General features: G+C 37.4%; 1 protein-coding gene across 4 annotated transcripts in view; it reads right to left on the bottom strand.

Annotated features, from left to right (window-relative positions):
• RNF213 (ring finger protein 213) overlaps positions 1-19,624 on the bottom strand; it is a 162,195-nt gene that overhangs the window by 47,342 nt on the left and 95,229 nt on the right. For 3 of the 4 annotated variants that reach the window (XM_072645241.1, XM_072645244.1, XM_072645242.1), the window contains 11 exons: positions 15,788-19,393; positions 15,142-15,278; positions 14,740-14,835; positions 14,392-14,510; positions 8,800-8,919; positions 8,141-8,277; positions 7,017-7,170; positions 6,047-6,185; positions 3,096-3,287; positions 2,760-2,905; positions 39-193 (listed from right to left, as the gene is read on the bottom strand). In XM_072645241.1, coding sequence (XP_072501342.1) covers positions 39-193; positions 2,760-2,905; positions 3,096-3,287; positions 6,047-6,185; positions 7,017-7,170; positions 8,141-8,277; positions 8,800-8,919; positions 14,392-14,510; positions 14,740-14,835; positions 15,142-15,278; positions 15,788-19,393 — 5,001 coding nt within the window. The remainder of the gene's footprint in view (positions 1-38; positions 194-2,759; positions 2,906-3,095; positions 3,288-6,046; positions 6,186-7,016; positions 7,171-8,140; positions 8,278-8,799; positions 8,920-14,391; positions 14,511-14,739; positions 14,836-15,141; positions 15,279-15,787; positions 19,394-19,624) is intronic. The other variant, XM_072645243.1, reaches the window with a different exon arrangement.

Here is a 19,624-nt window from a genome sequence, read left to right as displayed (position 1 = left end):
TCACAAGCTTTACATAGGGGTCTTTTGTTCAAACTAACCTGTAATTCATCCCTGGTAGACACATTCATGGTCAAGAGGAGGAAGTCCTTCAAGTAGGACTGAAGGAGCATTTGCTGTTCTTCTTTATTAAGACTTGCTAGAAACTTGCCCAAGTTGGTCTGTTGGAAGATATCTACAAACTTTTCTGACAATCCTGAAAGATTGGAACCCAAATAGAAGCTTTGAATGAAAAGGTGATTTATGAATCCCCTCATACAGCCAAGATATACCAACTCCACTGATATTATTCAGTTCATAAACAGTAGGTGCCTATTAAATGCCAGGCACTGAGCTATAAAGAAAGATAAAGACTGTCCTTGCCCTTGAGCTCACTGTCTCTTGTGAGAAAGACGGCATGCAAATAACTATGTAAAAACAAGCTTCATACAGAATAGACTTGGAATAATTAAAAGAGGGAAGGCACAAAGATTAAGAGGGAATAAAAAAGGCTTCTGTAGAACATGGGATTTTAGCTAGAACTTAAAGGACATCAGGAAAGCCAGGAGGCAGAGATAAGGAGGAAGTGCATACAGAGAATAGAGGACAACCAGTGAAAATGCCTTGAGTTGGTAAACGAAGTGTCCTCTTAGAGAAACACAGACTATGGATGGAGTAGGGGTTAGTGGTATAAGGTATAAGAAGACTGAAAAGGCAAAGGGGAAGATTATGAAGAACTTTGAATGCCAAACAAGAGATTTTATATTTGATCCTGAAAGTGATGGGAATCCACTGTAGTTTACTGAACAGGAGAATGACATGGTCAGATCACCACTTTAGGAAGGTCAGCCACCAAAATATTTATAAAAGCACTTTTAGTGAGAGACAAGAACTGGAAAGTAGACGAATGGTAACTAGGGAGCTGCTAAAAGTTTTAGCATGTAAATGTAATAGGATATTACTATAATTAATATATATCTATATACATACACACATATATATGGAATACAAAGAGGCATGCTAAGTTTATATGAAATGATACAAAATGAAATAAGCTAAACCAGAAAAACAATATACACAATGATTACAACACTGTAAATATAAAGGACAACAACAAAAGAAACAAAACTGAATACTAGAAAATTATGATCAAACTTGATCCCAAAGAAGAGCTATGAGAAGTCACCTCTTTCCATTCTTTGTAGATGAGGAACTATAAATATGAAAGTTAAATTTTTTTTTAGTCTGCAGAACTGGTTTCCCCCATCTTCTTTATTCTTTGCTGAAAGGGATAACTCTCTAGAAAGGGGAGGAGAGATAAACTGGGAAATGGAAGTAATACAAAAACAAAAAATATCAACAAAATCTAACAGAACAGATTTCATTAAGAAAATAATCCAATTGTACAAAAAACGTTCATGGCAGCATTATTTACAATAGTAAAAAGCTTAAAACCAAACGGAAACCCATCAACTCAGGAATGCGTGAACAAATTAGGGTATTTTGATGTAATGATATTATTATTAGAACTGTATCAGAAAGCAATATGAAGAATTCAGAGAAACATGAGAAGACCTATATGAATTGATATAGACTGAAGAAATAGCTGAAAGAATAATATATACAAATTAACCTGGAGAGGCAACAGAACTCTGGTCAAATTTTGATGTTAATACTTTTTTTCTCCTGAAAATATGAAGTTTTTTTCACACCCCAATGGTAAACAATAATCTTAATAGGATCACTAAGTTTCTTTGCAAATCACTATGTCACAATAAAATCCAAAAATCAATAAACAAGCAGACAGTTATAAACATTAGATATGGACTTATTAGAAATTCTTAACTCTATAATAATCTAAAAAACTAAAAGGATTTATTCTTCCTTTTTTTAAAGAACGAATGAAATAATTTCTCTCTTAGAATGTACCCAGTAAAGGAACTTTTTTAGGGCTTTGTTGGAAAAATTCTAGTATGTAAAATAAAATGTACAAATAAAATATTTTTTAAATGTTTTAAGGCACCCTGCCATGGAAGCCAGAAAAACCTGCATTCAAGTCCTGCTTTCTGATGCTAGGTAGATCACTTAACTTTTCAATGTTTAAGTTGCTGAATTTAAGATTTGGAATTTAAATTCCTGAGAATGTGCTAATCTACGCTACCAGAGGAAGCTTCCTCATCTGTGAATTCCATCTACCAATGAAATCCAGTCTCTATCTCTAATTTTTTTAAAAAAAACAACTTGCATTTGTTGTCTATGTAGCTTTTTGAAATTCTGACCACAAGAGGTCAGAGAGAGAATTTTAATTTAGGCTAGGAAACTAAGGAGACATTTTAAAGATCTAATTTAGCTGAATTAAACCAAGAAAGTAGCAATCTTAATGTAGGCAAACACTGTCAGGAATGGCCTGTGCTCACATTACTCCAGGATCCCTGAAATGAGAATGGTTAATGAAGAAAAAAAGGGCCAGCAGAGTGAGGTCTACCATCTCCTACTCCACATGTCCTTGATTTTCTGCCTCCCCACAAAATTCTATTCCTTAGTCCCCTAAAATTAAATTATATCTTCTATTTTTGGCTGATGTGCCATAGTTTGCCAATCCCTGCTATACTGTGGGTCCTGGTTTTTAGAAGATTTGGTTGGAGAGTAAAAGGCAAGGAGCTTATTAGATGCAACAGAGTGCTAGGTTCTAAAACCAACTTCAAAGCAGTTCCTCTCTGACATAACTTTTCCTTAAAGAAAAAGAGTCCAACCTGTCTGTGCCAAAGACTATCTGACCTCACCTTCAGTATCTGTGATGTACTGAGCTTCCATCCAAAGCTCATCCAAATGGTCCTTGATTCTCCAAGAGAAAGGGACATCATTTGAAACATGTTCAGATAGCTTCATATAGTTCTGTATCATGATGGGTGACATCTCTGCCTTCAAACTATAGCAAAGCAAGTGAGAACAGGGATACAATTAGTAAAAAGTGTCATACAAAGATGCAAGAAAAAAGGAATTTGATTCTTGTATCTTCCATCACTGTTCTCAATTCTCTTCTATGCTAACCAGAGAAAGGTGAGAGGAAAGCAAAAACAAACTACTACACTGTCTCAATACTACATTCCAGAACTTACCTAGTATTGTTGAGCATGAGAGGTATGTTCAGAAACTTAAGGTCCTGGAAAACAAACATCCACAGAGCCTTCACCCATGGTGGAGAGGTTGGGCAGACTAACAACTCAAGGTTACAATCTCTGTCAATAAAGGATACCACAGCAGCCAGTAGAGGTATCACGGCATTCTGGACCCGTTTCCACAAGGTATGCCTGTGGTAAGAAGAGAAAAAGATAAATGGGAGGTGGAGAGGGGGAGAATGATAGAACTACCACTCAGTAGTGCCATTAAAACTTTCTGTGGTCATTAGTCAACCAGTTACTATAATACAGATGAGAGACTGGAAACTCAAATTATGATCAGCATTTTTTCATAGAGGAAAAGGGTCTTTTGAAGATGAGGAGCAGAAGAAGAAAGTAATTCAGTTCAGCATTCAATAAGTCAAAATTAGTTATGACATAGGAAACAATGAAAGAGAAATTTGGAAAGACTTGCATGAAGTGATGCAGAGTGAAGTGAGGAGAACAATTTATTCAATAGCAACAACACTGTAAAGACAAAAAACTCTAAAAGATTTGAGAAAGAGAAACTAGATAAGATTTTTATGAACTTCTATAAACTAAACAGAACAGACCAGGAGAGCATTTTGTACAATAGTAGCAACACAGAAAGACAACTTTGAAAGTCTTACAAACTTTGAACAATACAATGAACATTCATGATTCTAGAGGACTAAAGATAAGCTATGCTGACAGAAAAGTAAAGCATTCAGATACAAAATGAGACACACATTTCTAAATGCTGACAATATGGTAATTTATTTTGCTTGACTATGCATATTTGTTATAAGAATTTTGTTTTTCATTTCAACTGGAGACTGATGAGAGAAGAAAATAAATGCTCATTAATTGAAATATGAAATCTGAAAAACTTCAAGTCACAATTAGTTGCAAAATTATTTTTTCAAAAGACCAAATTCTGTATCTGGACAAATAATAGTTTCCCAGAACAAGTAATTTAATGACTTATGAGTTCAAGTCCCCTGTAGTTGTCCGTGATCTTGTCTCATCCCTTGGAATTACTCTATATTTACTTCATAGACATTTTTTATTTACTCATCTGTTTATATGCTGTTTCCCTCAGTAAATTTAAGCTCCTCAGGGGCAGTGACTTTAGTCTTCATATTTCCAGTTTCTAAACATGGTGCCTGACACACAATAAATATTTAATAAGTGCTTGTTTAACTACATGAGGAAAGGAAACTTATGTGACTTGGCCAGATTTATTGAAAAAAATATAAAGGAGAAGGAGGATACATTTTTTGGGTGAACCACTGGGTAACAATGATTAGACACAATTAATCTCAACACTCTGGTGGAAGAATGAAAATCCAGTATATTCATCCCAAGGTTATCAAAAATCATGCTGCAATCATATTACACGGACAAAAGATTTTAGTCCTTGAAGTGCTTTTATAATTTATTCTCTCATTTAATCTCTACAACACTTTAGAGTAAGTCATTCCCATTTCACAGATGAGGAAACTAAGGCGTGAGGTTAAATGATTTGCTTCTAAGGTCACAAAGCTAGTTAAGTTGTAGAACTGGGATCTGAACCTATATTCCTAATACTATTCTTAAATGTAAGCACTGGGGGGTGGGGGTGGGGGGGTGGGAGGGAAGGGCTAAGGAGTTTCTTAATTTGTCAAAATAAAAAGATTCGACTAACAGGTCTCAAAGATCCTTTCCAAATCTAAATCCTATGGCACCAAGAATAATGCAAAGTAAGGATGGATATGATTTGAGAAGGGTTCAGTGGTGGCCTATGGAAAATTTGTACTAGTGATCAGTAAATGTGCACATCTGGATGCTCACTGCTTCCTAAAATATGGCATCCCTGCCTCCAGATGTAGTCTGATTAAGCTAAGTATAGAGGGACTATAAACTTTTCTTGTTCTAGAAAATATACGTTCCTTAGTAAAGCAGAGGTTGCCAGGTCAAGATAAAGTCAGATGATATACTGATTCATAATGAATTAAAACAAGAAGTAAAAATGAGACACTATTTAACTTTTAAGGTTGACAACACAGAGAAGAACCACATCTCCCTCACAACATATCGTTTAGTGCTGTCAAAAACAGAGATGGGCTACTATAAGCTAAATGTCAACAACGTCTACATGAATGTTCATGAGACTGAGCATCAGCAGAACAAAAAATTATCACACAAAATAAATCTGCGTTTATAAATCTACTATTTATGTTTTTAATCATTTTAAATATATTTTTCTCCTATTGATCACTGAGATGGTGACTAATGATGACCAGACTATGTTCTCCAAGAAGATCACCTCACAAAAAAAGGCCTAGAAAAATCATCTTACTTCTCTTCAGATTATTTTCTTGATAGACAAAATGCAGATACTAGATGTTCTGAAAGAAGGGATGGGGTAAGATATTCTGACTAAAAAACGATTTTGAAAGCTTTGAGTTTCTAACCTATGGGCTTTTAGAGTTGCCATATCAAGCATTCACAATGAAAGAGTTGCACTAAAGATAGTGCCTGACATTGCCACCCTAGATGTGCCTCCCCACAGAGAGAAGATTAATGATAATAATGATAAAGATAATAATAACAGCAATAGTAGTAGTAGTAGTAGTAGTAGTAGTAGTAGCTACTAACACACAACTAGTAAGTGTATGAAGCCACATGTGAATTCAAGTATCCCTGACTACAGGTCTGGTGATCCATCCACTACACTACCAAGTGCCTAACTAATGCACAGGTGTGTGTTCCAATACCAACTTTGTTACTTGCTGCCTGTGTGAATAAGCCAATAGTTTCACCTCCTTTGGCCTCAGATCCTTGTTTAAGGATAAGCATGATGGGAACTGATGGTCTTTAAGGTCTTCTAGCTCTATATCCCTTGGTTTGTAACATTTTCTTGCACAGTCCCTTTAAAGCATCCATACCTGAAGGTTCCTGCCTCTTGGAGGGCATTCTGATTGGAAGCTTCTCTTACAACCCATTGCTTCACATTGTAGAAATAGTTTTCTTCTTGTTTCTTTAAAAGACAGAACAGACGAGCCTTGAAAATCTGTAAAAAAGAGGCTGCAAATAGAAAAGAATCAGAATCTAAATACTGTGACTATAAGATTTAGTTTCTAAAAAGTCTTTCAAATGTGCTTGTTTGGATAATCCACATTCAACCCCATCAATAAGTAAAGTGTTTAATAAAAATGCTGCATTAGTGTCAAAGTTCCCATACCAATCAAACTTACTCTTCATTCAACAAGTAATTTGAGTGCCTAGTACTTGGTTTAGTCAAACCACAAAGAATTTCTGCTAGTTTCCCGGCTGCATTTATTGAGGTTTTCCACTCCTTAAAAAGACTAAGGGTAGAAAACCAGAAGAATTACATAGCATGGTGGCACAGTGGCTATAATACTGATGTGGATTCAGGAAGACATGAGTTTGAATTCAGCCCTAGACATATCACTTAACCTCTGTTTGCCTCAGGTTCCTCATCTGTAAAATGAGAATGATAACAGCACCTATTTCCCAGGGTTATGGTGAGGCTCAATGTGATAACAAGTTCAAGGCATTTTGCAAACTGAGGCAGTTAGATGGCAAAGTAGTTAGAGTGCTATGTCTGTAGTCAGGAAGATCTGACAGCCTATGACACTTTTAGCTATGTAACTCTGGGCAAGTCATCTAATCTGTCTTCCTCAGTTTCCACAACTGTAAAATGCAGATAATAATAGAAGCTACTGCCCTGAGTTGTTGTAAGGGACAAATACAGTAGTTTTTTCAAAGCACTTACATAGCTCCTACTATATAATAGGCATTTAATAAATTTTTTTAAGTGCTGCCAAATTAGAGCCTACACACCTACTTGAGTAAAAGGTGGAAAAAAAAACAGGGTGGAAGTGCCTCACATACTTTTCATATCACCATCTTCAGTTAAGAGGCTGAGAAGAATTTCTACTCTCCTTGTAGCACGTTTAAAAGCATCATTCTGGTCTTTTAACATTCCCATAGCACTCTGTACACAGCTTCTGAGAAGGCTGGTGGTATCCAGGACCTGGGTATGCTCCTACACTCAAGAGAAACAAGACAAGTCATATGTCATTCTCATGGAAAGGACAGTCACCTTTCCAGTCCTCTTATACCCTTCCATATAACCTATGATCCAACTCCATTAACTTAACACTCTTCCTCAAATACAATACTCCATCTCTTATCTCCTATGCCTGGATTACTTTCTCTTCTCACCTCTGCCTCTTAGATACTTTGGCTTCCTTCAAGACTCAAGTCAAATACTTCCTTCAGTAGTAAGATTTTCATATTCTGCACAGCTGCTATTTGTGTCTCCATATTAATTCCATCTACTCTATATCTTGTATGTTCCTCATTATTTACATCAGCGGTTCTGAAATTTTTTGGTCTCAGGACCCATTTACACTCTTAAAATTACTGAGGACCCCAAAAAGTTTTTCTTTATGTGAGTTATTCCTACTGACATATATTAGAAATTAAAATATTTGAGTATTATTGTGAGAACAGTTTTACCCTGAGTGCTTTGAGAATCACTTATTTATACATTTTCCCTTTCATTAAAATGTGAATTCCTAGAGGGTAAGGATTTTTTACCTTCACTTAATCCCTAGTGCTTAATAAATACTTGTTGACTGAAAGAGTGTTCTGCATTTTAGAATCCTAGGGTTAAATGCCATTCTTAACACATAAAGATAATGTTACTGACCATTAGTAGGGAACATACCTCAAGATATTATTACAGTGATGGTGAATTTATTTGTGCTGGATACAATCATACCATCCTCAGTTTCCCTTATCATTGGTATACACACAAGGGAACAGAACCTAAAACTTTAAGCCCATTTATACTACACTTTACATCAACTGTATAGAAGAGCCACAGCAAAGGAAAAAAATGTATATTACTATGCTAAAACCTCCAATTCAGAGGGAAAATATAAGTACTGATAAGATGCAGCTAAAAGTGTTCATCAGCAGAGCAAAAGGAAAAGAGACCCTGAGCTCACTTTAGCTTTTTCCATTTCTGATATTTCTTTTTCCACCTCATAGTTTTCCACATCCATTTCACCAGAAGATATTGTATCCGTCTCCATTTCAATGTCTTCTTCATTGTTTGCTTCTGCCTCAGGTTCCACCTCCATAGCTACAGTGAGAAAAGGAAACAATTCAGTACTCTAACAGTAGAAAAAATAGGAGAAGCAGTACTTTTCCCTGAAGGCAAAGGCCCTCAAGTCCTGGTTTCCTGTTTCCTTTGAGGACTCTGATTTCAGTAAGGGTCTTCAAATTGTGTTGACTCTGTTAATGCCAAAACAGATCAGTCAGAGACTCCTCATTCAATCTAATATACTAGTGACACTACTTGTTAAATATGCTAAAACCTTTTTCATGGTATAGTATAAATTAGCTAACAACCCCATTGTGTCAATCCTTTATATGTGAACATGAATTCTTTAAGCACAATTTGCTATGTTTTCCAAAGCAAAGTAGATATGAATCAAGTGAAATGGGTCTTGGCATATCCTCTCTAATGCAGGCCTCCCAGTAATCACTATCAGGGGCATTCTATCTGCCACCAATATTTCCCCAGATCTGAAGTATCATCTTCATATCTTTCTTGTACATTTATACATCTTTAAACTTCTTGAGACCTTAGCAGGTGACTTACACTCACATCTGTCTTCTGGCTTGAACAGTTGGCTGATTGAGACATTTTGTAAAATGGTCATATCAGAAACCATAATGGTGGGTCTTCGTAGGTCATCAATATGCACAGAGTGCCAAAGGCCTAGGAAGGAGAATATAACCAGACAGTATCATTGTGCATTCCTTTCTTAATCTCTTGTGAAGTCAGACAAACATATTTCCCTTAGCCATGTTGCAAAAAAAAAAAAAAGCTAAGAAAAGGAAAGTGAAAAACAATATGCTTCAAAAGGCACAGATAGTTTATGAGTTCTTTCTCTGGAAACTGATAGCATTTTTTTCTGAGTCCTTTGGAATTGTCTTCGTTTATCATGGGGATCAGAGTAGCTAAGTCTTTCACAGTTCATCATTGTTACAATATTGCTATTACTATATACAATGTTTCAGAACAATTTACACAGTAACAGTAACAGTAAATATTGTAAAAATAATCAACTAGGAAAGACATAGACTCTATGATCAACACAATGACCCACTACAGCTAAAAGAACTCAAAATGAAAAATGCTATTCATCTTGTTCTAAGATTAGGCTTGCTGGTCTTGAGGCCATCATGATAATCTCCCCTTAAGCGAGGCTATAAGCTTATAGAACATATTCATGGAAAAATAGTGGCACATTTTTCTTAGGTTAGTTACTGCTATGTCTTCCAAATAATCATTTTGTCTACCACCAGCTTGTTTTTCTTCCTGGTATGCAAAACTCCAAGATAATATTTTGTCTAACACCAGTTTGCTTTTGCTCTCTAATAAAAACACACCCCTAATAATATTCTGCTTTCATCTCTGACATGCAAATTGGCCAGTTTCAGGAAGGACATCCAAAATAATAATATAAGAAACTTACTCTCAGAAGGGCACTTTGGAGTACACCCTCTCTTCCAAAAGTAATATACCTTTCCACTGGAGTACCGCCTACCTAGTGAATGGACCCATGTCTCTGCGCTCTCTGATGCAGCACTGCCCTCAATGTGAATTATACCCCTATGCTTGTGTTATATGTCAGGTCCCCTCCTCTCTCATCTGCTCCCTCTCTTCCTCACTGACTACAATAAACTTTCTCAGCATCTGAACTCAGTAAGGGTTCCCCCTCATATTTCTAACTGACCCTCAGGCCTTTCCTTAGACATAAAGTGGGTACTCTGACAAGGACTTAAGCTGACAGCTATATCCACACTGGGAGAGTAAGGGACTGTGAGCCCAATTGTAGAAAGCAGAGGTCTACAGGAGACTCCCTATGTTCTCCAAGGAGAAAGGTCCTTATTCTAAAGGACTGCCACAAAACATATCTCCAGATGAGAACTGATGGACTCAGAGTGCAAAGTAAAGTAATTATTGTTTCCTCTTTTTTTTTCTCTCCCTAAAATATGGCTGAGGAAATTTGTTTTGCATGACTTCATTCTGGTAATGGGATTTGTATTTCTTGCTTTCTCAATAGGTGGGGCAGGGAGTGTGAGTGGGAAGAAGAGAATCCAGAACTGAAAATAAAACTAAAAAATAATTTTTTTTTAATTTAAAAATAAACATCAGTGGGATACCACAATACAGTGAATAGTGAGCCAGCTGCAAGCTTTGAAGAACCAGGGTTTAGATTCTTTCTTGCACAAAAATTAATCAGGATAAACTATATCTCAGGGTACTGAATGAACTGGCAGTGATCTTTGCTTTTCTTTTTTGTTTTTAGTTGTAGCAGAAATTCAGATTTATTGTTGTTCTTATCTAGTTAAAATGCTTTCAAAATTAATTAAGAGGCTAAAACAGTAGTGTTTTGCCAGTCAACAACCAGCGTTTCTGATTTGAAACAGCCAAACTGCACATCTAATAAATGTTTTATCTTTCATTCATTAGGAATTATAGCAGTACTTTCTCAAAACTTTTACATTCTTCCATATAGAGCAGGAATTCATATAACTGTTATACCTACATTGTTCCCCAATATCATCTTTTCTCTTTCTAAGTTTTGTTTTACCATAAGACTTTGTGTCCTTAGTATAAAATGGCTGCTTTGCCAACCATGTAAACCGAGCTAATGCAGATAAAAAATGTTCCAATTTCCACTGCTTCCTTTGGTAAAATCCCTGAAACCAGCAGCAACTGGCTGATTTTGTACAATATCTGGCCTTCTCTGCGTTATTATACTACTGGGATGAAAATTCTGAATGATGTGATGACCTATATGCCTAACTAATAGACTGGCTGGCTTAAATCTGGAACAAAACACTATTGTGTCCATAACCAACTACATGTCACTTTTTCTACTCAAATACTTTGTATACAGCTCTGCTAAGAAGCCCAGTGACAATGGTAATCAAAGCATGCCTGTAAGAGATGTTAATATCCTTTCATTCTATTCCCACCAGCATTATTTCAGGCAAAATTCTTCAGTTATTTCAGAAACAGATCTAGAAATTGTTCCAGTCCTCAGTATAACACAGGGCTTGATGTTTTTCTGTTTTTGCCAGTGAATAATACATCTATCAGTGAACTTCAAAATGTCATGGAGGAGATTGTGATAGTATTTCAGAACTGGAGTGGGGCAAATGTCCTAATTTACAAAAAAAAAAAAAAAAGAAGAAGAAACGAGTCTATAAATCATTAGACAGTTGAATTTGATTTTGATCTCAGGAAAAATTTTTGAACATATTATTAAAGAGATGGTTAGTGAACAATTAGAAAAAGAAACAGTGATCAAAAAGAGCCAGCACATCTTTATAACAGGCCATGTCATTCTGATAAATCAGTCCTTAAAAAAAGCATTTGACAAAGACTCTCAGCCAGCTTTTGTGGACAAAACGGAGAAATAAGGTCTGAGGGACAACAGAGATAGGTGGATTTGGAAATTGTTGAATGACTAGACCTAAAAAGTAGTCATTAATGGTTCTATATAATCTTTGAAATTGGTCTTCAGCTTGTGTGCTCTCTTGTGCTTGTGTTCACGCTCTCTCCACCTCTTTTGTACGTATATGTATATGTGTATGTGCATGTGTATGTGTGCATGTGTACATATATAAAGAAGTTCATCTGAAAAAGATATAGGACTGGTTAGCCAGGAAAAAAGTAGACTTAGGGGACACATGATACTTGTCAGGTAATTTTAAGGACTGTCATATGGAAAAGGGACTAGATTTATTTTGCTCAGCCTCAGAAGGCAGAACCAGGAGCAGCAGGAAGAAGCTTCAGAGAAGCAGATCACAGTCAAAAAAAAAGAAATACTTCCTAACAAGCTGACCAAAGAGGAATGGTCTATTTCAGGATATACCAAGTTATCTCCCTAGATTTCTTCAAGAAAAGGCTGGATGGAGATTTGACTGGTACTTTGATCAGGAATGGATTGGGTTAAACAACATCTGAAGTCCTTTCCATCCAAAATTGTTTTTCCTAATATCCCTATTAGGGATTGGGCAACTAGATGGCAAAATGGATAGAGTGTAGGGCCTGGAGTCAGGAAGATTCCTCTTTCTGAATTCAAATCTGGCTCCAGACTTACAAACTGTGTGACCCTGAGAAAGTCACTTAATCCTGTTTGCCTCCATTTCCTTATCTATAAAATGAGCTGGAGAAGAAAATAGCAAACTTTTCTAGTATCTTTGCCAAGAAAACCCCAAAGGCTTCATGAAGAGTTGGACATGACTGAAAGGTTACTAAAAAAATAACATCCATGCAGTATTTGACACTGCTGACTACTCTGTTCCTGGATGTCCTCTCCTCTGGTTTTCACGATACTGCTCTCTTGTTCTAGTACCTGAAAAATCCTCCTTCTTGGCCTCCCTTGCTAAATCATCTTCCATACCCCACCCCCTAATTGTGAGTGTACCTCCAAGGCTCTGACCTTGATCCTCTCTTGCTCTACCCTCTATCTTGATTATCTAATCACAAAAGTTCATTTATCACCCTTATGGAAATGATTCACATATCTACAGACCTAATCTTTCCCCTGAGCTCCAGGTAAGCATCACTAACTGCCTATTCTGCTGGTTCCCCAACCCTGGTCTAATGAATTACTTTAAACTGGTTGCCCTGTAGATATCTCAAACTCAAGAGAACTCATTATCATTCTACCAAAACTCCTTCATCTTCCAAACTTCCCCATTTCTTTTTTTTAACACAAGCATTTTGTTTCCTAAATGGGAAAAAAAAACCCCTCCTCAAATGAGAATAGCATTAATGGTTTCAAAATTTAAGTAAAAAAGTGATTCAGTCCCATCGATCTGCCTCGCTTCTGTAGAAAGAAATTCATATATCAATAGCACCTTGAAAGCACTGGTCATTCAAAACACAGAGCTGGACACTGCTTAACCAAACTGGTATCCCTCAGGGATATAGCAGCTGCTGACTTTGGCCTCAATGATTTCCCTACTTCCTTGAAGAACATGACCATCCTTCCAGTCACTTAGGTTCACAACCTTGTTGTCATTCCCAGTTCCTCACTCTTTTTCACCACACATACCTAATCAGCTGCAAATTATCATTTCTAGTTACATAATATCATCTCTCACATGTCTTCTTCTCACCACTAATACAACCACTACCCTATTCCAGGCCCTCTTCACCTTTATCTCTGAGTACTGAAATAGCATTCTCAGTCTCTTTAACACAACCAACAACAATGAAAACAGTAACAGTAGCAGCTAACATTTATATAGCACTATTTAAAGCTCTATGTACCGGACAATGTGCTAAACACTTTACAATTATTTATTTGATTCTCACAACAACCTTGGGATGTAGGTGCTATAATTATCCCCACCTTACAGATGAGGAAACTGAGGCAAACAGCACTTAAGTGACTTGCCTAGAATCATATAACTATTAAGTGTCTGAAGCCAAATTTGAACTCAGATCCCAGGCCCAGCCTTCTATCCACCAATCTTTCTATCCTCAAAATGCTGTCACTCTGATTTTCCTAAAGTGCAATTCTGACTGTCATCCCTCATTCAACCTCCAGTGGTTCCCTGTCACCTCTAAGATCAAATATAAATTTCTTACTCTTCACAACTTACCTTTTCATTCTTATACCTTCGTGTAATTTGTCACCCATACAAATGGGGTCCATCCCTGTAGGATCTCTGTGCCTTCTCACTGTCTGACTCCCATGCCTAGAACCCACTTTATCTTCTCCATCTTCTAAAATCCCTTGTTTCCCTCCAGGTTTAGTCTTTCCTGGATCCTCCAAAATTACCTTATCATTTTGTATACACCTACATATGTATATAAGCTTTTCTCCTCTAAGAGAATGTAATTTCTTTAAGGCAAAGGGCTATTTCACTTTTTTCACTGTATTCCCAAGAACTCAAACAGCACTAAGCACGCAGTAGACATTTAATAAATGCTCGCTGGTTGACTCTTTGATTCTGAAGCCCAGGGTTACCATCTCTTCTCTCTCCAACAAATTCCAAATTGCAAGCATTTCATTTCCTTTAGCAAATTAAAAGCAAAATGTTTACAACAGATGAGAAAAACAATCAAGATTCAAATAGAAAATGTTCAAGGAGAAAAGATGTACATAAAAACTACTTACAAGTTACATGAAAGAATATTAAGTATTGTAACTGGCCTTACCTCCATGGAATCCTACATAAGAAGTTCCACTTTCCATCCGAGATAGTTTTGTGATAAAGTAGACAAAGATGTGGCCTTCGCCTAACAGCCAATTATTGATTTCATTTACAGCAGAATATCTATCAGTGAAAAAAAATTATGAAGTAATCTTCATGGATTCACTCATAGATTCATCACCTTACCTGACATGCTTGTTAGCAAGTCTATTCCAAATTACAATTTTCTCTCTCTCAAATTCTAAATTGCAATCATTCTGTTCCCTATATTATACCCTTTTCCTTCAATGTTATTATTCTAATAAGCGGACCCTTTTAACTGTTCCCCATATCCCAAGACATGTAAACATACTTGGCTGAGGCAATAAGCTGAGCACTCTTAGGATCATCTTCAAAATCGGTCTGAATAATCAGGATTTTGTTTCCAGCTGCAATATCCAAACAGTTCCTAGAGAAACAGAAAATTCTCTGAATTTTCAGTTCTGGAAAAGGGAGTATGGATTATAGCAATGGACACTGGAGCAGTAAAATGTCAAGGGACATTGCCTGCTACTACAAAATAACTGACTTCAGGAAACATATTTATGATTGTTGCTAACTTCTAAGTAACAACAGCAATGGAAAGAATGCTATAGTACCATCGACCACATTTTCCTGACTCAAGTTGCCTGTGTTCAAGTACATCTGCAGACACTTACAACAATTATTCTAGGCATGTGTAAGTTGTAATGACAATAAAAAAAGGGACACCCACCGGATCTCTTTGAGAAACGAATATTCTGTATCAAATTGCTGTAGCCTGAGTATCCTGGGTTTTTGTGCTAGACCTTGTAATTCAGTCTCTAATAATTCAGAGTCATAGCTAGTCAGTAGCCTAGAGAAAGTAGTGATCTGAAAAACAGAAGAAATAAGGTTTGTTTGTTTTTTCACAAGTAGCGTTTAATTGCTTTATATTTTGAGAACATGAAAAAAAATAACTTTCATATTATTTAAACAAGTCCCTACCAAGTGTCTAAGAATAATTAGCAATAGATATTCAAAAAGGAGATTCCATGCAATATATATCCCTCATTAATGTGAATCATAGGTTGACAGATCAAGCGCTAGAAGGGATAGTAGAACCCGTCTAGTCAAGTCTCTCCATTTTATAAATGAGGAGATGAAACTCAGGTTAAATGGCATGGATTTGGTCACACAGCCAGTATCAGAGGTACAATTTGAATCCAGATCTACCCAACTCCAATACTCCATCCACTGTAGTTATGCTGCCTCTCTGACAGCTAAGACAGAGTTGAAGTACATACTTAAATTATCAACTGGGAACACAGACTGACTTGAATTTATCTAAAATCCTTAAACTTAAGATACATAAAAAAGGAAATTTGAGAAGAGAAAGTCACCTCTGTAAAAACGGTGCTACATCCTGAAGCCTTCCTTTGAAGATGGTCCTTAAGGAAATCTACAAAGGAATCATGTTGCTGACTACGATAGTATTTTTGTGCAAGAGATTTTGCAGCAAATGACCCCAGTTTGGAACTGGATAGCCGGACCACAGCATCTGGTGTGGCACAATTCAGAAGCATATACTTGGCTTTATCAGATACCTTGGCATAAACTTCATTAGTCAACTCCTGTTGCCTCAGGTTACTGGAAACCTGTAGTACTACAGAAGCACATGTGTCTGAATGGTAACCAATGAACACATCAGAAGGGCTATAACTGTGTTTGGCAAAAGACTGGTCTGCATTCACATTGATGAAATTTTCTACCCACGTCTGGAGTTCTTCCACAATATTCTTTTGCCATTTCTCCAAAACAGTATTAATATCCAGGTAGTGCTTTTCTAGCCTGTTGATGAGTGGGATGGGAAAGTGTTTATAGACAACCTCCTTCTCTTCAATGACTATCAAGCGGAAGCCTGGATGAACTCTGCATTTGACACGATGAGTTCCCAAACCCAGATCCACATATTTCTGACCACCAAGATAAACATAGTACTGGTTGAGAGCATCGTAGAGACTCTCATAGAGGTTCTGCAGGTTTAGAAGCACTACTATTTTCCCAGTTTCCATGCAGATTTTGATACGGTTGATATTTCTACATATCTGTGTATACTCTTGGTCCTTGGGAAAACCAGAGCCAAAGATAATCTCTGGCTGCTGGTTCTCATTGAAGAAGGCCTGTTGGAGAATCTGTAGAGCCACATAATTTTTGGTCAGCACAAGTAAGTAACGGCATTCAACATCTGCCTGCTGGTTAGTCTGACTATCACCATAAATGTTCTGCCAGATAAGACAGAGGGTGCTGACTTCTTCAGAGTACCTTGCCTCTGGTAACTTGGCTGTAAAAGTTTCCAATGCATCAATATTATCCTTGCCACTGAAGTTTCGAAGGACTGCCTGGGCAATTTCTTGAGGGGTAGGTTCTTCATTAGAAGCTTTAGCCATAGCAAACACCATTTTGATAAGGCTATAGTAGTCACGCAAACCAAAAAATTCTTTGTCTTGGGTGTCACACACTACCTCATAAGCTTCAGCAAAAGATGCAAAATAATCTTTAATTTTGTCTTGAATAAGTGTATCTGAACAGCAAATTCCCTTGGCACTTTCAATAAGTTCTTTCTTATTGGGGGCTCCCCGTGACACAAAAATACCCCGATTCATCTTAGCAGGGTCTAGGGCCCAATTGGAGATGCCAATGAAGCCAACTTTTTTATGACGGAGAGGATCATCATCAATGCAACCATCTTCCAAGAGAGGGTGCAGTGCCTTCAGTGGCATTTTGGGAGAATCTTCTGCTAGCCCAACTTCATCTAAGACCACCACTGAGACATACTCTTCCAGATTCTTCCCTTGTTGAAAGCGGGCACACTGTTTAAAAGTGCCTATGATTCCCTGAGGAGTTGAGTGTGGGCTGCACTGGAAAGACACTAAATGTACCTGTTTCAGCTCCTTGAAGAGTTCAGAGTAAGCAGATTGTCCCTGCATGGCATCTGCCACGATCGTCTTAGCAAGAGATTTGGAGCTTCCAGGTTTTCCAACCAGAAAGAGAGGAATTCTGAGTTCAATGCATATCACCATCATAAAGATATTTTCCTTCAGAGCTAAATTTTTGGCTATTGTTTTTCTTAAAGGTACACCACTGAGAAAGAGATCCTGTATTTGACTTATTTCATCCAGAACTGTCTTTATGTCACTATAAGGCCCTTTGAAGAGCTCGCAGATAACTTCCCAATATGCTTCCTTCTCTTCTAAAGAGGCATGATAACACACTCCAATAGCCAGTACTAAAGACCACAGAACAGGATTTCTCACAAAACTGTTTTTGTTAACATTTGACTCTTGGAGAAAAACATCCAGCTTCTTCAAAAGCAAGCTACTATGGCCATAAAACCACTTGAAAACCTCCACACAACGTTCCACATCTCGGAGGCTGACAAAACTACATTCATTATCTCTTGTCCTCATGTAACTCTGGGAAGTAGAAAGTATCTCTGTGATTATATCAATATCATCCTGAGTGATTCCCACTGAGCGGGCAAGTCTTTGGGCAATCTGTTGAATATAAAGTCTTTCAGCCATATCGTTTAGTTGCCCAAAGTCCCACACCAAGGGGACCATGCTTGGGGGGAGAGCATGAACCCGATAAACCAACTGCCTCAGAGGAATGGAGCCAAGCTTTTCCACAGTCTCATCTGCTTTAACATGGTATCCCAAACCAGCAGTCTCTAAACGTCTGATCATCTCCTCTGTGTGCTTTCGGTACGGGTTGCAAGCTGCGATGATATGCAAGCCAGAGTCCTCAAACAAGGGCTCTCCATCTACTGTGTTGTCACACAGAACTTCTTTGATGCAGTTTATAGCCTCAGTTGTATTGGCCTCATCAAAGAATAAGATAGTATCAAACTGATGCTGGGTCCTGTTGACAAGAGCAATTGCCTCTGCCTCTCTGATTTTGGAGTGGATTGTGGTTGCACTAGTCCCACCATGGACCTTGACTAGTTTCATATTCTCAGCATCAATTCCACCACGCCGCAGATCACTCAGGAATTTAATGAGCCTGGTTTTACCACAGCCAGTTTCTCCCATGATTATAACAGGGATCCCACACCGGAACCTCATCTCAATGGCAAGAATCTTTAGGACGTTGTCGATAGTAAGCTCATATGTTTCATCAGGGTCCAAGGGCCACTGGATTCCCAAAACCATACAAAGTATTTCAAGTTTCTTATTTCTGTCTAGCTCGTCAAAATCAATATTGAAAGGCACCCTCTGATGGAGTAATCCATCATATAATTCCTGTGTCATGATATTTTTTTCAATGATTTTCCTATCCAAATGGCTGACAGCATCAATGCCACCATTCTGGTTAGGTTCAAGATGGAAGCCTATAAATGTCATAGATGTGTGGTCATCATTGAAGAAAATATATGGATGCGGTTCGGATTCCCATCTCTTTCGGAGACAAAAAGGAGCAATGTCCTCTTCACTGACATCATCCATAATGAAGACCTGCCTCTCTGAGCTTTGATCAGAAATGTGGAGTGATGGAGTTGCAAAATCTCTGGCCATGAGAATCATAAATCTGACTACAAAATTCTTGAAGCCTCTCAGAGTATCCCCAGTAAAGGCAGGATTACAGAAGAGAGACGCTTCACAGTCTCTGAGTTGATAATTCAAAAACCTAGAAAAGTTCTGAAGTTCAGACCAGGAAGGATCCATTATACCACAGTGTATAAGCAACTGCTGGAGGCATTCTTCTGGTGTCCCTTCAATGGAGCCTGGTTTGTACTGAAACATATCAAGGTTTTGGCCTTGATAGAATCTTTTTAAGTACTGGAAAGGTCTCTGGAAGGATTCGCTACAGAATTCTTCTCGATCCATTCTTGGTTCCATTTCACTTAGAGAAGAAATCAAAGGCAAGGAAGTACACATTACTTCCTTGGGAGGTCTGCATGTGACCTTTGGGAAGATTTCAAGAAAACTGAACTGTTGGCCATATGTATTCTAGAAAAAAAGAAAAAAAATGCACAAATTAAGTGTTTAAAACTGTAATGTTTAAAATAGCTTTCAAAAAGTTCCTTATTATTTTAACTTTAACTTCATTTTTTTTTTTAAATTACAGAGTGGGGCACACAGAAGTACGTAGGATTGCATGGGGTCTTTGCAACCTCAGTGTCAACAAAACGGGGAATTTATGATGTGGAAACTTTCCTTAGAAAATGACACACCCATCAA

Source organism: Notamacropus eugenii, chromosome 2 (genome assembly GCF_028372415.1).
Source record: "Notamacropus eugenii isolate mMacEug1 chromosome 2, mMacEug1.pri_v2, whole genome shotgun sequence".
NCBI lineage: Eukaryota > Metazoa > Chordata > Mammalia > Diprotodontia > Macropodidae > Notamacropus > Notamacropus eugenii.
The sequence above is the reverse complement of the archived record's forward strand: the minus strand, read 5'-3'. Positions and strand labels throughout refer to the sequence as shown.